Source organism: Seriola dumerili, unplaced genomic scaffold (assembly GCF_002260705.1).
Source record: "Seriola dumerili isolate Sdu_G_001 unplaced genomic scaffold, Sdu_1.0 BDQW01000149.1, whole genome shotgun sequence".
NCBI classification, from domain to species: domain Eukaryota; kingdom Metazoa; phylum Chordata; class Actinopteri; order Carangiformes; family Carangidae; genus Seriola; species Seriola dumerili.
In genome coordinates this window covers 5,813,583-5,838,044 of record NW_019174404.1, presented here as the reverse complement: position 1 = coordinate 5,838,044, position 24,462 = coordinate 5,813,583, and the positions used below count along the sequence as shown (strand labels likewise).

Sequence of the window (24,462 nt, the reverse complement as noted above, 5' to 3'; positions counted from 1 at the left end):
TCCTGTTGCATTCATCACACGACAATGGGAGGACACACACACACACACACACACACACACACACATGCACACAAACATATGCATATACACACAGTAGCCAGATCTACTGCCTACATAATTCCACCTGACTCACCAGTTGCCTGTTAGCGTGTTCGTTAGCAAGAGCTTTATGTTAGAGTGCTTTTACATTTGTCCTCCCTGTGTTTATGCATACTGAATGTGAGTGTGCCTCTTTTGTCTTCGCGTGTCTGAATACTCGTGCGGCAGCCCGACAGAGAGGGGTTTGGCTGTTACCCGCCAACTTCCTTCTCTCTCTGTAATCCAGAGTGATGATGAGGGGAGCTTGAAGCTGAGCCAGAGCTGACCAGCTGAACTTTTGGCCGCAAACCTCCATGGATGTAATGCTGGGAGAGGATGAAAGAGGAGAGGGGAGGAGAGGAGAGGAGAGGGACAGCAAGGACATATTGTGTTTGCGTCAAGGAACCGACTTGATTCATTCATGAGATCTCGTGACCCTGTTGAGTCAGTTCATGCCAGCAGTTTTGTGGTCTCTGTGGACAGTGTGTTTGGAAAGATTGTCTGTAACTATTACAGTTAATGTGATTATGGATTCTGTGTATTTTCTTTATGATGTGAATTATGTTTTAAGAGAGAACTTTTTATTCTGTAACCTATAGGTCAATAAAAATGAACACATCCAAAAGATGGCACTATGTAGAGCCCGATCGATACCAGATTTTTGGGGCCAATAACAATATCAGTACTTTGGGAATAATATAAATGTAAAAACTATATATCAGCCAATACTTTTTTTATGATAAAGATATGCCTCAGGAAAGATATTTTACAGTTTAAAACCAAGTTGTAACCATCAATCAATGAATTGATTAGTCAATCAACAGAACATTCTCAAGTCAAACATAGATGCTAGACCAGAATGCTTCTTGTTTCAGAGTAGCCAATAATCAGCCTTCTGTGTGTGCAGCTTGTCATGGAGTTCTGTGGAGCCGGCTCAGTGACGGACTTGATCAAGAACACAAAGGGCAATTCTCTGAAAGAGGAGTGGACCGCTTACATCTGCAGAGAGATTCTCAGGGTAAGTTTCCATGTTGGCAAGTCCAACCTTGAACTTAATGAGACTGTTGTGAACATGTTATGATGATTCACGACTGCTGTTCACACAAAAACACATCATTAGGCGATGCCCAAACTACTTCCTTGTTCTAGCGCAGGTGCACGATACTTCAACCTCACCGACTAATGCAGAAGTTCCACAGAAAACAGCACCAACCACAAAATCTCAATCATTTTATTTTAATTCACTGCATTGACAGCCAACAAGGATTAAACAGGTTTAATAATCAACGTTGCATGCAAGCCAGAGGCAGTTTCATGGCAAGACACAGTTCACTTTATGAGGAATAGAAAAACGAGTTTCTGGGTCTATGGACTGATTAACTGCTATTTGTCTGTCTCTTTGGCGTTTGAAATGTCCCCTGTCCAACGTGAACTAATGGCTACTAGCTACTGCTGCTGAGCTACTGAGAAAATAGGGTGAGGGGCGGTTTTGAAGAAGCATTTCCCTGATCTCCAGGGCTTGTTGTTTGTCAGATATATCTTTGAAAGCATTTTAACAAATTATAATTACTATATAAATAATCCGTTTGTAAAGGATAGTAACACCCTTAAATCCTTGGTGACAAACCTTTACTCTTCTCTGCATTATTTTTTAAAAACTGATTTAACTTGATGTTTCATTTTATTCTCGTTTAATGTAGTAACCCTACATTGTCTGTACGCAGTCTTCTCAGCTCATCTCAGCGTTTCAGAAGTGACACAGACCTGCTCTTTGATAGCGATCGCCACTTGTTTGCGCTCCATGCCGCCTGTGTTTTGTCCTGATGTACGGACATGAATTGGCTCTTCCTGGGAATTCTCCCTCATCTTATCTCCACTATCTCTTATTGTGCGTTTTGTGTGCTGAAGGCTATATCCTCAAACAGAGCGCAGCAGTATCACTGCATCTTGTCAGTTATACGCAGTGCTGCTCCGAGCTGTGGCAACAATGATTTCCTTTCATATACTTTTATTTCTTTTTTTTTTCACCGCTCATCTCTCGTCTTATTTCCTGCTCTCTGCTTTCTCTCTCCCCCTGCTCTGATTTAGTCTTCTCCTCTTTTCTCTCTGTCTATCTGCCTACATTATTTTCTATTTACATTATGTGTCTCTTTGTCCCATTTGTCTTTCTTTTACTCTGTTTTTAATGTCTTTACTGCCATTTGCTTCCTCTTTTATCTCCTCCCCTCTTCCCTCCCTGTCTCCGGACTGTCTCATGTGTCTGTGTTTTACTTGTTATTTCAACTGCTTTACAGTCAATACAAGAGGCTTCACTAAAAAAAATTATTATTAAACTGTCAAAGCTTCAGAACCTGAAAACTTTGCTTTGTTTTGCAGGGCTACAAACCAAAAAGCTTTCACATGTGCACAAATTTAATTACGCTAGCAAGAAGGAAAATCTCATGCAATTAATTTCCAAATTGTATTTGAAAGATAAAGACAACACAATTTTAAATGTTTATTCTTTCTCTATTTTAAATAATTAGTTAGTTGAGTGACCTGAAAAAATTATAAAGCGGTTTCGGACAGGCAACACCTACTTGTACAGAAGGTAAAACTGCTGCTAAGACCTACAGTATGATAGTACTTCCTCCTTTTTATTACTCCTTTTGCTAACCAGGCCTGCAGAGGGAGGTCAGAGGTCAAGGTCAGCTACCCCTCGAGCTGCCGGTCTGACACAAGGACGCTTACTTTAGGAAATGAGCTCTTTATGTAATAGTAGTAATAATAATAATGATCATGACTTGGCTCATTGCTGCAGTGGTGTTCCTTCACGATGCGTCTCTGTCGCTGTCTGCAGGGTCTGACTCATCTCCATCAGCACAAGGTCATCCACCGAGACATCAAGGGACAGAATGTCCTGCTGACTGAGAACGCAGAGGTCAAACTAGGTCAGTCTGTCATCCAACCCCGCATGATAAAAACGGCTTTAGGATTGGGAGAACAGTAGGAGGTATAAAGTTTCAGATGGCTCCGAGCTGTGTGCATTGGTGTGTTTGTGTGAGTGTGTTTCCGTGTGAGTGTGTGTGTGTGTGTGAGGTTGCTCTTTCTTCTTTTATGCTGAATACCAGCCTACTCATCTCTCTGTAGCTCTGCCACTGTTCATGGTGCAGACTGCTGAAGAAGGGACTCTCTCTCTCTCTTTCTCTCTCTGTGTCTCGCTCTCCCCCTGAAGCCCAGTGGGGAGGGGATTATAAAGTGTGTGTGTGTGTGTTTGTAAATCGGGCAAGCTATTGCAGGTTGGGTAATTTGTTCCTGTGTAGAGTCCATTATGGTATTCACTTGTGCATCAGCACACACACAAATGAACACACACAGTGAAGACAGGACCATGCATTAAAGTAAGCTGCGTATTATAACCCAAACTTTTGTGTGTTTGTGTGTGTTTGTGTGTTTTCCCTGCAGTGGACTTTGGTGTTTCGGCCCAGTTGGACAGGACAGTAGGAAGGAGAAACACGTTTATTGGGACACCATATTGGATGGCACCAGAGGTCATCGCTTGTGATGAGAACCCCGACGCCACATACGACTTCAAGGTGCTTCAACAGCCTCCTTTCCTCTGAAGATGTCCGTCTCTCTCTCTTTTTATTTTTTATCATCTTGAGTATTTATGCGCTGTCTCTTTTTCATTGCAGAGTGATTTATGGTCACTGGGAATCACAGCAATAGAGATGGCTGAGGGAGCACCACGTACGTACCCAGTCAATAAGCCACACCCCTGCTACACATCATTTCTTAGTGTTCGCACAGTAGATCACTGTGATCGCGAGTCAGATAATGTTTCAATCCAGGTCAATGCAACTCATCTGAGGACATAATTTTAATGAAGGCCAAGGAGGGGGTGTAAAATTGGTTGTCAGGTTGCTGGGCTGCTGCCCAAAATCCTTAGACGATAACAACAGTGTTTCCTCTTTCCTCTATTCATAATCTTATTCCTCAAGGTGCTCGCACACAGTCTGCATGATTAGTTGTTGTTTCTTCCCTCCAAGTAAAGTTAAAAACAATTTCCTGGTGAAAGTCTGCCCAAGCTACAGCGGGTAATTGATCACGTTAATCACAAAGGACATTAGTTTGTTTGGTCAAGGTTGTTCACTTCTAGTTCTAGTCTAGGAAGGTATAGTGCTGCATTCTCAGGAAACACTTTATATTGGTAAAAACCAGAAGTCAGGAAAGGATCCATTCAAAACATTTATTTCTTTTTGTTTTCATTTTTATCCGAACACCAGTTAACCTCTGGCTAGGTTTGACATCGTGAAGTTTGAATATTAAATACCCCAAATGACCAAATGACACTGCAGCACATGCACCATTTGCGAGATGGCTAACCATCTTATGCGTCCTAGAAGAAGACCAGACCCAAGTGTGCGTGTATGTGTGTGTGTGTGTGTGTAAAACCAATGGATTGTTATCGGTATCGACAGCATGTATTGATCAAGCGAGCGCTAACTCCAGCTGGCTTTGACTATATGCCATGATAATGTTTAGTACAATTAAGCCAGAAACATTCACAACCCTAGCGCCAAACCTACCCGTTTGTTTGGTAACTGTGATATCTGACTCTTCAGCGCTGTGTGACATGCACCCGATGAGAGCCCTCTTCCTCATCCCACGCAACCCTGCCCCCCGACTCAAGTCGAAGAAGTGGTGAGTGTGCATCTTGATAACTGTGTTGCATGTTTGACAGTTTAGAGCAACGTTATCAAAAGCAGGGAAATTAGTCCAGATATACAGTATATTGGAAGTAATGCTACTGATCGTTTGAGTGTAGTTTATGGTAAGTGTCCATACAAGAAAAAGTATCATCACATGAAGTTACAAAAAAACGCTCTTCTATTTGTCATCCACACCATGGCACAATTACAGAGGGTTTTTCATCTGTGTGTCTGCAGGTCGAAGAAGTTCCAGTCGTTCATAGAGAGCTGTCTGGTGAAGAGCCACAGCCAGAGACCCAGCACAGAGCAGCTGCTCAAACACCCGTTCATCAGAGACCTGCCCAACGAGAGGCAGGTCCGCATCCAGCTGAAGGACCACATCGACCGCACCAAGAAGAAGAGGGGAGAGAGGGGTGAGTGGGGGAGAACACGTGGACATAAAGATTTACAAACATGGCAGGTGGAGCAATAGTTTTCCTAAAGTAGTTACGCTTCACAGATGGCAGTTTGCAGGAGATTTGTGTGACATTAAAAGGAGTTTCATCTCTGTATACAGTGATTGCAGTGATAATTTTTTACATCACAAAGTTGTATCATATTTTTCTTTATATTATGTGACACTAAACTTCTATAACTAACCAACAGGCGCCAAATTATCTTCAGTAAAAGTTATAATCCATGAACCTGTTTTTATTTGGCAACACCCATGCTTACTGCTAATAACAATGATTCATGAATACAATGAACACTTGAGCAACTACTTTGGCATGAACACAATAGAAAGTTACTCAATAACTGACTGTTTGCATTATGTCATTTGCAACTGCGATTTGAATTCATGCCATGAGTGGCGAGTATTTTTCCACACAAAAACTTACCTTGCAAGAAATTTGGGGGCTTGCAGTCTGTCACCTGCAATTTTTCATCTTAACAACTCACTGTGGCGGATCCGTCTTGTTTCATTACACCTGGCAATATTTAAAACTTATCTAAATGCCAAAAATGAACCATTGTCTTGTTTTGTACGTTGCATGTTTGACGAAGGATCAATGTGTGACTGTTTTACTGTGAAAACCACACCATCTCGCCAGTTGTGTGAACAGTGTGAACCAGCAGCAGTAAAAAAAAAAAGTTTTGTTTGCAGTAGCAATAATTTAACACACATCTGATATGGCTGTCAGTGAGTAAACCGTGTGGGTGATATGATTGAGATGGAATTAAAAACCATTATGTTTAATTACATACACGTTTTGTTTCCTGTAAATCCATCATGCATGTGAAGGCAATTTGAATCCCACACACGAAGAGCAGACTGCCACTAACAATGAGAACTGATACATAAAGAAAGGTAATTACAGAATCTAAATACATTGCATAACTTCTGCTTAACGACTGCAGGTCATAAATGGCATCAAAAACCTGATTTCACAAAAATATCTGCATTACACTCAGTGTGCGGCTGAGGTGCTCTTTCACAGATACACACATAAACACTAAGCTCATCGCACAAGCGAATGCAGCTGCAAGGCGGGATGAGGTGTAGTTCACTTCCAGATACACACACAGATGCAAATTCTCACAAACATGTTCCGTCGCATTAATGGTTTTCAGCGAGGCGCGAAATAAAAGTGACAGACTTCCATTCCACTCCACCACGTCACACAGAGGCGCACTCTGAGCGTCTGAGTGATAGACTGACGCTCGCACGCGGGACTGTGCCAGCGAGAACCACATTAACCGCTTCAAGAGACAACATACTGCAGGGCTGAGCGTCGCGATGATGTATAGAAATGTCTTGTCATGGCGGGGAGACTGTGCCTTGCTCCAGCTGTCACTTTGTCACATTCTGAGGACAAGTCCGTGCAGATGTGTCTCAGGCTGCTTTCTGCAACCGTTATGCTTTAAAGCCCCAGTTTTGAATGAAAGAGCTCCGAGCTAATGTTCTCCACCTCGCTACACACAGTAAAATTACAATTTATACTCTTATTCAAAGCGGCTAAAAGAAAGTGCCTTGGAGGAGTGAGGATCCGGGAATGCCAAAATCGTGAGCAGTTTAGTAATGAACAAAGGTAGTTCAAGTGAGAAATGCTAATCGTAAAGTGGAATGGGTGCGCTCTCTCTTTTGGTTATTACCATACTCACTTTTGCTTTATCCTTTTAATTCTTTCCTTCTCTCCCTCCGTCTCCCTCCTCCCTCTCTCTCCCTCCATCAGATGAGACAGAGTACGAGTACAGTGGCAGTGAAGAGGAGGACGAAGAAAGAGACATGGGTGAACCGAGGTCAGTATCCTCACAAATGTACAAATCCATGCAACGCATTTCACATCTCTCCACTAACTCAAACTCATCCCGCCTTCTTGCTGGCTCTCTCTCTCTCTCTCTCTCTCTCTCTCTCCCCAGCTCCATCATCAACATCCCCGGGGAGTCGACCCTGAGGCGGGACTTCCTGCGCCTCCAGCTGGCCAATAAGGAGCGCTCGGAGGCGCAGCGGCGGCAGCAGCTGGAGCAGCAGCAGAACGAGGAGCACAAGCGCTTGCTGTTGGCTGAGAGACAGAAACGCATCGAGGAGCAGAAGGAGCAGAGGAGGCGGCTGGAGGAGGTAAACGGGATGAAGTTACTGGGCAGACATGAACCATGACCTCTGACCTTGGTGAAAGCATGTATCTACAGCAGCTTACATAGAAAAACTTACATAAGTATATTCACTACTTTTGCAGCATGGATAGCACAAATTTGCCTATTGGTATTACACCAGATAGGATCATTCAGTAGTCACAGAAAATCATCAGTGATCAATTTGAAAATAGCTATAATCTAATTCAACTGCTCTCAGTATCTTCTCTCGCCAAATGCCAATGGAAGCTTTCTGTCTCCACGCTGTCGTCGGTGAGACACTTTAAGACCCATTTGCAAACATTATCTGTCCCAGTTCTGGCTGTTCAAACTTAAAAAAACACTGCATTCACCATTTGGTAGAGGGTGTACAAGAGAGAGAGGGAGAGGGAGAGCGGTACAGGGACACACACAAACACACACATGCACACACACATACACACACACACACGTTCAGCCTCTCCCCAGCGTCCCTCTCTTAGTTCCAGAGAGCAGGCTTACAGAAGGAAATCCTTAGCCCATAATCTGTGCGCTCTCTCTGGGTTCCCACCAGGGTTTGCCTCCCAACGCACGGCTAAGCACCATGACTCGACTCAACTAACATGACCCCTCCACTCAGGGCCGAGTGTGTGTGCCTTTAAGTGGTTATGGAGCAAATGCGCGTGTTTTTGCGTGAATGCATATGTTTTTATATGTATATCTTGTGTGGCATGTTGTATTACAATTCCTTCCATTATTGATAGAAAAATCAAAGGCAAGACCCGTTGTGGAAGGTAAAAACATAATCAGAGGATTATATATCAAAGTTACAGCATCTGTATGAGGATCTGCTGAGACTTGATTTCTTAATTTGTGTTGAAACAGACAGCTCAGCGTGCGCAGCGGTCCTGAATCCTCTTGTGCTTCTGTTCTTCTGACAGCAGCAGCAGCGAGAACGTGAGCTGAGGAAGCAGCACGAGAGGGAGCAGAGGAGGCGCTACGAGGAAATGGAGCAGCTCCGCAGAGAGGAGGAGAGGAGGCATGCAGAGAGAGAACAGGTTTGTGCATTTGCGATTATTAAAACACACATAATGTGGTCCGGCAGTGTGACGCTACAGAAATCTGCAACCGCGATGATGACTCATGTCCAAAATCCCTCATTTGCCCTTAAACTACTTTGATTTCTGTCTCTTCCTCTGGCTTCCTGAGTCACTCTGTTTTTAACTTGTCTCCTTAAATTACCTCAGGGATGCGCTTTTCTCATGTTTTTTTTTTTCTTCAGGATTTCAGTTTCAGCCGCACAGAACTTGGACATTTTTAATCTGATGATACAGTTACGCAACAGTATGCTTTATTTATCTCGGCCCATGGTCCCATCCCCATGAGTTGTCAGGTCACTTCTTTCTTTTCGGCTCTTGAAACACTGCCTCCCCATTTCTATCTGATTACGGCCCGTCTTCTGTCAGCCATGTATCAGTCTAACATTTTAATCTAGATGTGTCTCTATCATTTGGTTTAAAGCAAACAAACTCACACCCTGAATTACAAAAAAAATTAAAAATGCTGAGCCAAATGTGAAATAGATGAATATTTCAAGGATTGTTATTGTTCTTTTAGTGTCAGTTTGCCATGTTTCATGATCCCTGAGGACACTCAGGAGATGCACTTGGTAATATTAGCTATGTATTGGGGCAAAATTAGATTCATGGATCATCATGGATCTATATGTTTCTCAAGCTGAGGCCAGTTACTATTTCTAGGATCCTTTTTGTACTTTTGGTTTTCCTCTTGTGTGTAGTTTGATTGTTCTGTATCTTTCCTGCTTTCTTCTAACAATTCTTTCCTTTTTTCCTCTCCATGAACTTATTGCTGTTCTGCTGTGTGTGTGTTTTTTTTATCTGTCCTGCTCCTTCTTTATCACCTTGCTGTTCTCTCATGCTTTACAAGTGTTTTAGAAATATATCCTCGAACCTCTTTTTTTCCACTCTGTCTCTTTGTCATTTTTCCTTTGTAACACATTACAATTGTTGGAGAATACGAATCTTCTTCGCCTCATCTGGCTCCTGACTCTCATCTTCTCTCCTCATTCACAGCCACCTCAGGAGATTATCGTCTCTATTTCTCTTTCTATTGCTGTCTCTCCCTCTCTGTGTATGGATGCTCAGATTTCCTGATTTTTTCTCTCTCAATCTATTTCTGTGTCCTTGTGCCGACATGCTGCTCAGGAGTATATCCGTAGACAGCTGGAGGAGGAACAGAGGCAGTTAGAGATTCTCCAGCAGCAGCTACTACAGGAGCAGGCATTACTGCTGGTAACCACAGCCCTCCCATGTGCTACTACCACTCTCCATCTGTGCTGTGTGGCCCCCTATCCCCACTGCATGCACCCGAGTGGCAGCTGTGCAGAGGACCTCACTGTGAGGGAATTCACAGTCTTGAGTCACTCAGCCTGCTAGCTACAGATTTGAGGGAAAAAAAAAAACAAAACAAAAAAAACGTGAAGCTGAAACACTGATTTGCTTATCTCTAATGCTTGTGTTAAATTTATTCAGATCACTGATTGCATGTACAGAACCGTTAAGTTGGCTGGATCTCAAAAGATTCCCCAGAGGGAGCGGAAAAACTGTTTTGTCAGCCCCAATCATGCGAGCCCACACAAAGTGAGAACATCCAAGGGAAAATAGGACATTGTTGTTTTCCAGAGAGAGTTTTTCTCAAGTGCCCTAGTCTCGTCTAGGGCAACAGCTTTGTGCTTTATTAGTGCAAGGAATACAGCAGGAAGTGAAGTCTTGTTGCATCTTTTTAAGTGAAATGTATTCAGTCTGCAAGAATCCCTTTTGAGATCCAACCCATACCAAAACTCCACAGGCCACAGGAATGACTCTAGACACACCAAAGTCCAGGGATGCGTTGTGGCCCAACAAGTGTCTTCCCCTTCCCTTCATACTGCCAACCTTCCTAGTTCCATCCCTCAAGAGGTTCCTCCCCCTCCTCCCTCTCCTCAAGCCTTATGTCTGGTTTCATCTTATCAGGCTTTCAATTGTGATTGTAATTGTGAAAAGTGTGTTCATGTTCCATATCTGCTATCCCAGTTGGCAGTATTTGTCAGTCTGTTTTTTGTGATCCGTGAAAGAGTGAAGATACAGTATTTGCAAATACACACAAAACTGAACAATTGAGAGATAATGTCAGTTTATTTTATTACGTTTCCGGATTGCAAATGACTAATAACTAGTTAGTTATTTACTAGTTATAATAAATAAAAATGATTTGCAACTACTAATTTTCCCACCACTGATCATTAAAGGTCCCATATTTTACACTTTATTAAAGTGTTGATATCCATAATATTTGGTTTTAAGCACCAAAAACCATCTCAGTGTAGTTTTCCATCTCCTCTCTTGGGCTTCTCTCTGTAGCGCTAGTAACAAAAAGTCAGTGAGCCAATCAGAAGAGAAGCACACGGTCTGTCTTCTGATTGGCTGATTGTTTTCTGGGTGATTGAATAAAAATCTAGCAGATTTCAGTTCAACATTCAGAGAAACCAAATCCTTCAAATCCGGACAGTTGGTCCAGGTGGGCTGGGCTTTGGGGGCGTGGCTGAGGGTGGGGACTGAGGGTGTTTTGTTGTGACATCACAAAGTCACAGAAGTAGTGATGGCTCGTTTTAATGCTCAGTTTCTGAATACAGGCTGTGTGCATTTCCCTGTGAACTGAGTGCGTTGATACTCTCACAGAATTAATATAGAACCTAGACCTGCTTGGTTATCAAAAGAGACAGATATCTCACTTTATTCAATATGGGACCTTTAATGGGTTGAAAATTACCTGCTTACTTGTTTTGGTTGTGATGCGACTCCCTATGTGTTACTCATTACCTTCACTTCCTCACCCTTTTTCCCTCTCCTCATAATCTTTCTCCCTCTTCTCTTTCCTCTTGTACAATCCCTCATTTTCTCTCTGTTCTCCATACCTGTCTCTCATCTCTCTCCAGGAGTACAAGCGTAAGCAGATCGAGGAGCAGCGGCAGGCGGAGCGGCTACAGAGGCAGCTCCAGCAGGAGAGAGCCTACCTGGTGTCTCTACAACAGCAGCAGCAGCAGCAACAGCAGCAGCAGCAGCAGGAGGGAAGGCAAGCAGAGAAGAAACAGCTTTACCACTACAAAGATGTCATCAATCCTAATGACAAGCCTGCCTGGGCTAAAGAGGTAAGTCCCAATGTGCATGACATACAAAAACATGCATGCGAATCTGAAAATGTGGGCAAGCAAACTCCTCATGTACATTGTGCATACCCAGCGGCCTTTTTGTCTTGTTAATATCTTACTTGACAGGTCTTGCGAGAAGCAGTCGTCCTGTAAGGAAAAGTCGGGGAGAATGGTGGCCGATCCCACTTCAAGAGTTCATTTTTAGAGTCTGCATATACTTAAGGATTAACGCTGCTGCTCTGATACTGTGATGTCAGCTTTGTGTGTGTCTTTGTTGTGTGTGTTTATGTTGCTTACCCTCCTCTGACTCTGACTCCTAGGTCCTGAAGCAGCAGCATGCTCACGGTAACCCGCCCCATTCCCACCTACGACATCACCAGTCATTCAACCAACCGGCTTCATCCTCTGGCTCTCACGGCCAACCCAGAGCTCAGGCCCCTAGGCGAACCCCGTCCCATGGTGCCCAGCTCCTCTCTACCCACCTCCCCCATATCCGTATTTCACTAGACCCTGGGGAACCCCTAGATCCGGGGCTGAAGAAGGAAATAAGTCAGCAGGTCAGAGAGTTCAGGGCTCAGAAGCTCAGTCAGAGGGGCCGCAGCCCAGGGCCCATCAAGGAACAGAACCAGGCTGCTGGCCAAGGACCCAGTAAGGGCCCTAGTAAGAATCCTATAGAGCATTCTAGCCAAAGGCCAGTGAGCCCGTCTAAACCAGTACCCAACCCTTATCCTCTGGGGCCCAGTAATCAAAAAGAGAAGCCTAGAGACAGGCCTCTCTCTGTCCCCAGTCAGGGAGCCATCCAGGGGCTAACGTCTCCAGATCTACCGCTTAAGGCCCTTCAACCTCATCCTCAGTCCCCAGGACAGGTCCAGAAACCCCAGTCTGGATCAAATCATGTTTCCAACCCTGCGGTCAAACTGGTTAGTGGCCATCCTCGTGGCAGGTTGCACTCACCCCGTTGTAGAATAGATGTAGATATAGAACCTGATTATCAGGAAGGGTGGGGGAAAGAGATGAGGGCAGCTGTCAGCCACGAGAGCCTTTTTGTGCCCTCGGACTGGGAAGCCGCATCTTTTGACCCAACTGACCCCCTCTCTCAGTCCTTGCCTGAAAGCACTCTCCGCTTCGCCTGGCCTAGACAAAGGAGCTCCTACTCACCTGCCTCCAACACTGGCAATCTTCTTAAAGTCCCTCAGATGAATCAATTCCTTTTACCTCTCTCTCATACAGATAGAAGAGGTGAGAATTATAGGCAGAATGTTATTCGAGTTAGCTCCTCTTATTGTGACCTTAGTGCTTCTGCCACAGCAGATGGATTCAGACAGAAACTGGCTGAGACTGGCCATCTAATGAGTAGTCGCTCCTCTGACTACTTAGCATTCAGCTGCTCTCCAGAATCTCCAGTTCCTTGGTTGAACCTCTCTCCTCGCACCTCTCCGAAAACCTCCCACTCATGCTCCCCCACGTCCCCATGCTTGTGGTCCATGAGTACTTTGTCCCCTCCATTTTCCCCTGACCCTGAGCCTAAGATGGCATATCATGGATCCCCTCCATCTCCTCACACCCACCTCCTCTTGCCCAACTATTCCCCTATTCCCCTCCACATCTCACCTGCCTCTACTCCCTACTGCTCCCCCTATGGCTCTCCCTTTGGATCCCAGACCCAGATCTGCATCACATCCACAGGAAAATAGTGCTAGACCCACTCCAAAGCACATGTAAATAATAACACACAAACATACACACACTTGTTTGTACTTCTATAGTTGCGATAAATAATAATGCATTCCCTGAGACCTAACCCGAATCATCACAACTACAAGTTAAATCCCAACCCTGTTAAATTGTTTTCAGTTCACACTTTTCAGAAATACCCCCACCCTATTCAAATTAGTTCTCACAAAGTACAACAGCATATTTTACATACATACACATCTACACACATTGTATATTAAAGGTCTGTAAATATATCTACATGTATCTCTGTAAAGCTGGAATTGTTGCTTTTTACACTTAATCTACTGGGACTGAAATCCAGAGGGGAAGTGCCAATATCCAGGGACCGTCTAATATCACCCTGATTCATAGGTAGCTTAGTTAGCCACAGCCCTGCCTCACCCCCACACCCTGCCAGCCCCCTTGGGACCCTTACCACCCCTGTAACCCACTATGCACCATGGCGAGCCAGCCTTTAGACACATTGGTGTCTATGTCATCGGGGAAACCCTCCCATACCAACTTCCCTTTTAGGTTAGTCAACTAGTCAATCATATCCCGGCTTGGTGATGGGTGCTGGCCAAGTGGTGGTGGTGGGATCCTTCTAACAAACCTGGATCCTCAGTGGATGCCCTTTGTCCTCCATGCTCCTCTCCGTCTTCATCTTCTTCTGTGCCATTTCTTTGCGTAAATGCAGCTGTGGTCATACTTATTAACTTCCTCCTTATTAACTTTTGTCTTTTAGAATCTCTACGATAGCAGAAAGAGCTTTTGCGTGGTGGACTTAAGATGGAAGATTTAAGCAGCACTACCCAAAAGTTTTTTCTTCTGTAAAGGGATCCTCTAATAGTCATTTCTCTATTTCTTGTAGGTCAGTTGACGTTTATGCTAACCTATGATTTCATACTGCCTCCGCAGATCAAACTCTACTTCAGTCACAGCAGTACCTTTCCTGAATAACCAAATGTTTATTTTCCATCGGTTCTTTCTACTTTGTTCTTCCCATGGGAACCATTAACAAAGTATTTGGGAACTTCTATGCCGCCATAGATGTTATAGTTGTCTCATTGTAGTTGACTCCCTAGCAGGTAACTAACAAAGATTTGAGGAATGACACAGTATGGCATAGTTGTCCTGACCCAAGTCATAATCTTGAATAATCCTACTAGATTATGAGCTAATGCGGAATTACAGAAAGCCTCCAAAGGGAGGATAGCTCTCATTGCCCGTGCATGTTTACCTGGGGGCTATTGATACTATGCCCTGCTGAGCCATGACTCAACCCTCCATGGACCGTTGAGTGGATTGTCTAGAGTGGAAAGTGTGATTCGGGGGAGCTAGGAGCGTTCCTCGGAGCCTTGTCTCCCCACACAGCAGATAATCTGATAATCTGATTACACTGGCAAGAGGAGCTTTCTGCCTTCCTCACACACAGATATTCAGCATGCATTGGTGTTGACGCACATGCGCGCAGCCAAAAGTCAGTGGGAACGGTCGCTCAAGCGTTTAATGTGCACAAACAAGTCAAACATGGTTTCGTATGTGCGCACACATTACCTTCGCAGGATTGCATGATTTTGGTTTGAATGCGGTGTCTGCTAAAGGAGATTAGAGATAATTCTTGACCTTTCCCCACAGCCATCAGACATTCTTACTCCTCGACTGTATGTGGGACATGGGAACACACCATACATAAACAGATGGGGGCGGGGAAACAAAGATGAGAATCGAATGACAGATGGTGGGAGACAGAGTCGGATCTGCAACCAAAACATTGCGGTCAACATTGGAACCCTCGACCTGCCAGTTTAGTTTTTGAGCTATTGTTTTTTTGGCAACTGTTTCTGTGAAACTCGGGTTGCTTCTACTGTGCAATACTTCAGAAAAAGGCTGTTGAGACAGGTGACAATAACAAAATGTCTTCCACTGAATTTCATGAACGTTATATGGCTTTGTATACCTCTTGCACCTGCCAGCCTTGTGGCACGTGTTGACAAACGTGGTGAAGGAAAACTGCAACGTGCACGCTCATAAATCAGTCATACAGTCAACAACATTCAATCACAGTTACATTCCACATTGTGCTTGTTGTCCCACATAGCTGAGCGATGTTAAGATTGTCTGGTGGCTTGTAGCGATGCATGGGGTGGGGGGGGGGGGGGGGGTGGGGGTGGGGGGGTGATAGCCGCAGTGTTTGGTTGTGTGTGTCGAGTGCTGGGCTGTGAGTGACAGTGGTATGTGACCTGTACCCAGGTGGAGGAGCGATCTAAGCTGAACAGACAGAGCTCCCCAGCGCTGCAGCACAAAGTGTCCAACCGCATCTCCGACCCCTCCCTCCCTCCCCGCTCCGAGTCCTTCAGCAGCGGGGGCATGCAGCCCGCCCGCACCCCACCCATCCACCGCTCCATCGAACCACAGGTGTGTGTGTGTGTGTGCGCGTGTGTGTGTCTGAAAAAGGAGGCGTGTAAACGTTCATAGTGACCGATGTTTTCAAACAAACAATCACAAGGCTCCTCACTGCCAGTGCCTTTACTTTGAAAGTTCCTGCCTATCAGTCAATCTCATATTTTGTCCCTTTTGTCTCTCCTCCTTTTTATCTCTTTTTCTCTCTTGATCTGTTTTCTGCCATTGTCCTTTCTTCCTTACAAATCTCCATTTTCATCTTTTCATTCATCTCCTAAAACTTCTGCTGTCTCCTTCTGTTCTGCTGTCTATACCCCCCCCCCATCTATTTCTGCCTCCATCTTTACCTTCTTTCTCCAACCGACTGGCTCCCTCTCTACTTCTCTGTTTCCCCTCCATGCTTTCCATCTTCCTCCTCAACATCCTTCTTATTTCTTTTCTCCTAACCATACATCATCAACTCTATTCCGTCTTTCTCTTCCTCCTTTAATCCTTCTCCCCCCCCCCACCCCCTTATCTCCCTGCCATGCTCAACCTTCTCCAACCCGCCCGACTCGTTTCCTTCATGGCGCCCTCTTCCTCTGCCTCTCGGCCCCCTCAGATGGCTCACCTTGTCCCAGTGAAGACCCACTCAAGCTCCATGTCCGGCTCTCAGTCTCTGCAGGACCAAACGGGCTCAGCGCTGAGTGAGGCCGTCAGCGTTGGATCCCCCAGGCCCGAGATGCCCCGGCAGAACTCAGACCCCACTTCTGACACCCCCGGACCTCCGCTGCGCATCGCCGGCAGGGAGGAACGGGATCGGGAACGGGACAGAGACAGGGATCGGGACAGGACGGCCTGGCTGAGAGAGGAAGACATTCCACCGAAGGTCAGAGAGTCACATTCAGAAAGAAGGAAATTGATTCACCAAATATGTTGTTTATTTATTATATTTTAGTGTGCATTTACATCCTTTTATGTCTTTAAGTCAGTTAGTCAGTTGATTACATGCTACAAACAGCAAAAAGTCATTATGCAAATACTGCTAACCATATTCCACGTCTCATTAGTTTGGGTAGAATCGGTTGAAGCTGTGATGTATAACTTTACACACAATGTTATCCTCTCTATTCCGGTGAGGTAACTGAAATAATGTTGAAATTACAGCGAAAAGGCTCGGCTTTGCAAGGATTTAATCAGCTTGTGCAGAATTGCAACAAAAAAAAAGTGCTGGCGGGCTTAAGCTGTTGACTACAAGCTGGAAATACAAACATGACGTGAAATGCTTCACTTTCCTCAACATGGCTTCATTTTGATCAGACTCTGTTCGCTTTGTTAACCAGGACAGGTGTATCAACAACAACAACCAGCCAATAAACATTGTTTAATAGCAGAGTAGTTATTAGAGCGTCACCACCCATAATTAAATGCGTCAGTTTTTGCGTTTTGCCAGACGACCACATGGATATATTACTGATGTAACAATTAAATAACACCATGGATACAAGCTCTGAACTCCTTGCTTAGGGAATTAAACAGCCAAGCTGTTCCAGCAATGGTGAACCTTCTGTCTGTGTGTGTTCGTGTGTGTCCAGGTCCCACAGAGGACCACTTCCATCTCCCCAGCCCTGGTCAGGAAGAATTCGCCTAACGGAGGAGTGGGTCTGGGCCCTCGCACAGGTTCTCAGCTCATACGAGCCAGGTAAAGATCACTGTGCACCTCTCAGGTCAAACACCTGAAGGCACTTTCAATTATCCTTTAAGACACTTTCTTTGCAGTTTTATTGCATTAAAACACTATATAATGCCATTGCAAAAAGTGCTACTTTTACAAAGACTAACTAACCCTTTCTCTTACACTGAAGAATCTGCAGATTATCTACAGCATATATCTCTTTTACATAATTTAATTTTAAAGAACTGCAAAATGAATGGAAATATTTTCCCCCTGTTGCAGTAACCCAGACCTGCGGCGCTCAGAGCTCTCTCTGGACGCCATGCTGCAAAGAACTTCCTCCAACTCCTCATCTTCCTCCTCCCCTTCATCTCAGGGAGGCTCAGCCGAGAGGAGAGGTGCAAACACACACTCTCACAAACCCACGGACACATTCACATGCCAAGACTAGGCGAATACACCTTTACCCTTACGTGCAAACAATTAAAAAAAAAAACTGGCATGTGTGTGTACATGCTTTTTTTGTGTGTGTGTGCAAAATACAGACAGAGAAACACACGAATAATCCACATACGCTGACACGGCTCCAGCGTGTTTCAGGGGCTATCAGCGGGACATTGTCAGTCGCAGTTCTGCTCTGATCAACCTGTCTGATGTGCCCTGTTGCTCTCAGCCTCCAGAGAGACAGAAGAGAGGAAATGAGAGAGGGCAATAGAGAGAGAGGCGTAGAGGGATGTGTCAAACACCAGGCCAGAGGGATATCTAAGCTATGCATGGATCTCCCTCTGACAAACACATGGCATAAACAGACATAGCAGTATGGTGGGATCGGTATTCCTTCATGTTTGTTGGGTGTTGACTGTAAATATGCAGAAAAATGTAAAAGCTGAGACTATAAGAGAGTATAAAAATAGGATGAGAAAAGAGAATGGATGGATTCAATGTGATTTCAACCCAGAAGTACAAATTCTTCACAATATGATCAAATAGGACACATCAAAATTGAAATCACCATTTTTTTTGTGATTATGATGAAGTTTGTTTATCTGCTGTTTGTGGGTCAATTGTGTAATTACCGTCTTGTTCCGATAGGTCAAACCAAGCAGGAAGGATCCCCTCCAGGAGCCAATCAGGAGGCCAAGTCCAAACAGGAGGAGGGCCGTGAATCAGCCAGACCCAGCAGACCTGCAGTGAGTTGCACAACGCAGACACACACTTTCTATCGCAGCAATCTCCTCTCAGGGTATCTTCTAGATCTCCTCTGCTCATTCATCCGGTTCTGTCTTGCTCTTTCTTTCTTTCTACCTTTCTTTTTCTCTGCCTCTCTCTCTCTTTCTCCTTTCATCCTTCAGAGCTATAGGAAAGCCATAGATGAGGTTAGTGACACTCGAGTCCCCCTTCTTTTATCCCGGTTTTCCTTATTTTGCCTCGATCTTCAGAGCCCCCTCTTTTTACCCTGGCATGGTGGAGTTAGTCTGGATTCACAAGACGACGTTTGTTTCTTTCAGCTTGGAAATATCAGGGTGTGATGGCGATTGGCAGTGCATGTGTGCTTCTACACACATTCCCCAGAGAGTGTATGTGGACGCGTGCTTGTGCCGGTTGCGCGTATGAATGCATGTGTTGTGTGCGTGTGCGTGTGTGCGTGTGTGTGTGTGTGGTGTGTGTGTGTGTGTGAACCTGAGACCTGAACTGCCAAGCACCTGAAACAGTCTCTAAATCTCCTTTCCTGTTTCTCTGTTGTCACGGTTACTGGTCAGGAGGAGCTGGTAAGCCCACCGTGTATGACGGCCCCCCCTCCCCCCCTCCCTTCGTCTGCATGAATTTGGTCTGAGCCATGGGCTGGGTTGAATGGGGAGGGAGGGGAAGGGAAGAAACCACGGGCCAGTTGGCATGGGAATGATTGGTAGTGGGGGTGCAGGCTGATGCTGCACTCCAGTAGTACACCGATTATCTGCCTCTCTCTTTTCTTCTCATGACCTGTGTTCATAGAATTAATATTTGATTGTGAATGAATAAGAGAGCTCATCTGTGATCACTACAAAATATTTAGGGGATCTCAGATGAGCACTCTTGTTCCAAGAAGCCTATGTTTACAGGCCCAGATGTTTGTGCGACAACAAATCAGTTGTCCTCTTGTCATGATGCTGATGGTTTTGTCCCTCTTTTTGCCCCTCTCTGCTCCCCTTCTCCTTGTATGTGATTTGGCATCTTGGTTTCTGATGATACAGATCTGAATGACTTTGCTTGTTTCTCCTCTCCTGTCCCTCTCTATAGGACCTAAGTGCATTGGCTAAGGAACTCAGAGAACTGAGGGTAGAGGAAGGCAGCAGACCTCCAGTCAAGGTATGATGACATTTCTAATAATGATAAGTGTTAGCAGATACTGTCGGTGTATTTACTTGACAATAATAGACTGCAGTCATCCAGTCCTGGCCTCCAAATAGAACTGCTGAGAATAACAACACAATAATAATCCATCATCGTCGTCATTATCGTTTTATTTTTGACACATGTTCGTGTCAAAAATAAAACAAGCAAAACACAAACACAATTTCAAAGTTACTCTGTTGACTTTTGCTTTTGAGATCTCTGAAAACTGCTCCAGTGAACTGCCGAAGCATTTAAGAATATATTGAACTCCTTTTGCAAAATGATCTCTGATAAAACTCAAATCCAGTACTCGGTCGAGTGAGTCTGTACAATCTACGGAGCGAGATCTAACGTGCCCTGTGGAGTTGTATTTCTTTTCTAACAACAGTTGTGTTTACATTCATTGTTGTTCGCCACAGCACATTGGTGCGTGTATCCTTGAGGTCTAACGAACGCGTCAAATGCATTTCCTTCTTCATAAAATGAGTATTTCAAATCGGGCATTGTTAACATTCATCGTTGCTAGCTTGATGCCTTCTTCTTGCCTTTGTTGGTGCACTTTTTTGCATTACTGCTGCCAACTGTAGATCAGTGGAATGGCGTGAAACCAGCAACAGAAATGTGTATCACTTTAACTATTACCCAGTGGTGAAAACACTGGGTAATGTAACACTGGGTAACCGACAAACCGTTGAGATTTGTGAAAATTGTGAGTACAAATGGGAGGTCATTTGAATGCAACCCTAATAAATACATTGTCTTATCACACTGTTGTTTCTCAGACGGTTGTATTTCTTTTCTTCTGCTAAAGGTGACAGACTACTCGTCCTCCAGTGACGAATCAGAGAGCAGCGATGAGGATGGGGAGACAGTGGGCCATGATGGGACTGTCGCTGTTAGTGACATCCCCCGTATCATGTAAGTTGTCCTCCCTGTTTTTATTTTTCTCTCTCTTGTTCTGTGTTTTTTTTTTTTTTTTTTTTCAGGCTGGACCTGTCAGTTTTCATTTGTGCTGAGATATGCATGTCTTTGGAATATGCACCATGCCAGTAGCTTGTCACTACAGTTTTGGCAGAATTGCGTTGTAAATAATCGGCACTGTGTGTGTTTTCTTTCTGTGTGTGTGTGTGTGTGTTGCAGGCCACCGGTGCAGAGCAGTGGCGAGTCGTATGGAGGGCTGACAGAGGACTCTCTGGGAGATGCCTATAATAGCTCCAAGGACGGCACTCTAGTGATGAGAGAGGTGACAAATGAACACACACACGCACTCTCTCTGTCTCGCACACATACACACACACACACATACACACACACACTAGTCACAGGGATTTCTACTCCTCTCACTTTTTGCTGAAAACTCCTCTCTCAGTATCATTCTTTTCTCTCTCTTCCTGTCTCTCAGGCAGAGGAGAGGAGGAGAGGCGGTCACACTGAGAGTAACGGGTTTGGGAATCACAGTAACCATGGTAACCTCCCTGACCTGGTACAGCAGAGCAACTCTCCCTCAGCCACACCCACCTCAGCCCTGCAGGAACTGGGCGACATGGCTGAGGTCAGAGACACACACGTAACATACACACACACACATTAATACCCTTTCCCTGGATATAGACCTGTGAATGAAACATGAGTTTAATTCATACATATCATACATAAAGAAGGAATTTTAAAACACACTGATGTGATGATGTGGAATACTATCAGCTCTTACAGTGCCTATAAAAGGTATTCACACACAGCACATCATTTAGTCAGTGTTTTGTGTCTTACAGTTTGGTGTGGGGGGCTCCAAAGCGTCCTTTACCCCGTTTGTTGATCCACGCGTCTATCAGACATCGCCAAGTGAAGATGACAATGAGAACTCAGCAGCAGGTAAGAAAAACCTATTGAAGCTTTGGCCACACATTTTACTTGCACCTGTTTTGCTAAAAAAAAACAAACAAAAAAACATAAAATCACATATTTCTTTCACCTCCTCCGTGTTATCGTAGCCATGTTTGCAAATGAGCTGCTGAGGCAGGAGCAGGCCAGACTAAACGAAGCCAGAAAGATCTCTGTGGTCAACGTCAACCCTACCAACATCAGACCCCACAGTGACACGCCCGAGATCCGCAAATACAAGAAGCGCTTTAACTCTGAGATCCTGTGTGCTGCACTCTGGGGTAAGAAGGAAGCATCCTTTATCCCCATCTCTGTTTTTTTTTGGGGGGGGGGGCGGGGTTGTGTATCTTTCCGTGCCTCTGACTCATATATATATGTGTGTGTTTGTGTGTGTGTTTAGGTGTGAACCTGCTGGTGGGGACAGAGAATGGTCTGATGCTGCTTGACAGAAGCGGACAGGGAAAAGTCTATAACCTGATCACCAGACGGCGCTTCCTGCAGATGGATGTGCTGGAGGGGCTCAATGTGCTGGTCACCATATCTGGTAGGTCTTAAACACATGGTCACGCATGCACGCACACATGCAGGTGCATGCTTACATACACAGACCCCGCACGTCCAGCATATCTGAATTGTGTGTAGATACGATTTCGCATGCCAGCATACATACATGCCAGTTTCGTGTTGTAAAGCGCACAACACGAAACACAGACTGTAGCATATGTCATTACCTTTACTTATAATCATATTCCCAGGAAAATCAACATACAAATCTAGGTAATCTAGGTCAGTCACAATGGCCAGGTAATTTGCCATTGTGTGTCGTTTACTGCCAAAAAAGGAAAGTAATTTATCTGGGTTTTTTTTGTTAATCACTTCATTTGAGTAAATTTGATCTCATCACTCTCTCTACCTCTGTTCCTCCTCTCGCAGGGAAAAAGAATAAGTTGCGTGTCTACTACTTGTCCTGGCTGAGGAACAGAATATTACACAACGACCCAGAAGTAGAAAAGAAGCAGGGTTGGATTACAGTCGGGGAGCTGGAGGGCTGTGTGCATTATAAAGTTGGTAAGGATTTGTGTGTGTGTGTATATGTGTGTATATACAGAGAAATGGGGGGGTTTATATGTAGGTTTCTGGCTGTGTTGTTAAATGTGAAAGAGTAATATTCGACATTCAGGTGATATGCATTTATGCAGTGATGGTATAACACAGACAAAGAAAATATTATACCATACACTCTGAATTTTCAAAATAAAGCACCTTTGAAAACAGTTTTTTAATTGTTTGATGAGCAAAAATGATCTTACAGTCTTTAAACTGCATTTTACCTTTGCTACCGGTTACTGCTGCCTCTTCTATTGCTTTGTGCTGTAAAGGGAAGTTGCTATATATATTTTTTTCATTAAACTGAAATTATATTCTGGTAACTCTAGCAGAAGGACTTTTGCTGGCTCTTTCACATCAAATGAGATTTAGAAGAGCAGGTGTGTGTGTGGGGGGGGGGCGACACAAGGAGGCATGTGCCAGGAGGCAACAGGGTTTACAAACATCCTGATGTACCAACTTTTAAAATTGAATGTACATTAGAGTATATACACCAGAGCAGGTTAAGTTCTTCTTTTCATGTTTGAATGGAGCATTAAAATGAACTCAGTCTGTGCTGAAACTCATGTATGTGTCTTTATGTTTCCAGTAAAATATGAGAGGATTAAGTTCCTGGTGATTGCTCTGAAAAACTCTGTGGAAATCTATGCCTGGGCTCCCAAACCCTACCACAAGTTCATGGCCTTCAAGGTATGGAAGTGAACACTATATGTACAGGCTCAGAATGACGTATCATTTTATTGTTGATTTCCTTTTTGACTTTGTCTTTTCTCACTCCATCATCATCCTCTTACCCCTAAGCATCTGGTGTCTCTCGCTCTCTCTTGCCTTTCAGTCGTTCACTGACTTGCAGCACCGTCCCCAGCTGGTTGACCTGACGGTGGAGGAAGGTCAGAGGTTAAAGGTCATCTACGGCTCCAGCGTGGGCTTCCATGTGATCGACGTGGACTCAGGCAACCCTTACGACATCTACATCCCCTCACATGTAAGTGCGGCGCCGTGTGTTTCCATATGTCTGCGTGTGTGTATCTTCTGTAAGTTACCCTCAGGCTGCTGCAGCTCTAATGAATTTGAATCAAAGCCTACACATGAGGTATTTTTTCATTCTTTCATGCCAGAATCCTATTCTATCCACGAGCTGATCTCCCACGCCAAGAACATTAATGACTCCTACGCTGGATTGGCCTTTAGGAATACAATGACTTTATCTTGACAGATCACCTCTTTGCTTGATTTACAATTAGAAGATTGAAGAGCAATTAAGACATTGATGGCAGTTTTACCTCTTTTACCAGAGTTTTTTTTAGTTTCCTAAATATGGTGCATCGAGCTTCGATTATCTATGGTACGTAGCTCAAAAATACGGTATTGCTCTTACTACAGAGCACAGGAGATAGAAGCTGTTTCCAAATTTCCTGTTGCAGCAAAGGTCATTAAAAGAGCATCGAGAGAGTCACTCAATCACTGATGAGAGCTAGGTAGGCCATCAGTACTTGTCCTGTTGCGTGCTTGAATGCAAATCAGTTATGGGACATGCATGCAGATTAGTTTGTTCCGTGGTGGTGTCACTAATCGTACGCTTTTCCTGAAATAAGTTCAAATGCAGTTCAGCCAAAGTCTTGATTGTTATTCTGGTAAATATAAATCACTGAATACAAATGTAAGGACACACGACTGCACCATGCATTTATCTTTATAGCCCATACTGCACATGTTCATGAACTGTGACGTGATTGTCTTCCTGCTTCCACCTTTCATCC

The 24,462-nt window shown here is 44.4% G+C and overlaps 1 protein-coding gene across 1 annotated transcript in view; it reads left to right on the top strand.

Annotated features, from left to right (window-relative positions):
* The window catches only part of LOC111225927 (TRAF2 and NCK-interacting protein kinase-like), a 58,199-nt gene that overhangs the window by 30,683 nt on the left and 3,054 nt on the right, over positions 1-24,462 (top strand). The window contains 27 exon segments of the mRNA XM_022750979.1: positions 986-1,096; positions 2,918-3,008; positions 3,523-3,653; positions 3,753-3,807; positions 4,683-4,761; positions 5,007-5,182; positions 6,983-7,049; positions 7,170-7,368; positions 8,303-8,419; positions 9,587-9,673; positions 11,356-11,568; positions 15,538-15,702; positions 16,289-16,555; positions 17,262-17,368; positions 17,624-17,739; positions 18,434-18,531; positions 18,694-18,717; positions 19,619-19,687; positions 20,526-20,648; positions 20,868-20,957; positions 21,117-21,266; positions 21,487-21,586; positions 21,706-21,876; positions 21,996-22,139; positions 22,529-22,663; positions 23,292-23,392; positions 23,538-23,687. Coding sequence (XP_022606700.1) covers positions 986-1,096; positions 2,918-3,008; positions 3,523-3,653; positions 3,753-3,807; positions 4,683-4,761; positions 5,007-5,182; positions 6,983-7,049; positions 7,170-7,368; positions 8,303-8,419; positions 9,587-9,673; positions 11,356-11,568; positions 15,538-15,702; positions 16,289-16,555; positions 17,262-17,368; positions 17,624-17,739; positions 18,434-18,531; positions 18,694-18,717; positions 19,619-19,687; positions 20,526-20,648; positions 20,868-20,957; positions 21,117-21,266; positions 21,487-21,586; positions 21,706-21,876; positions 21,996-22,139; positions 22,529-22,663; positions 23,292-23,392; positions 23,538-23,687 — 3,336 coding nt within the window.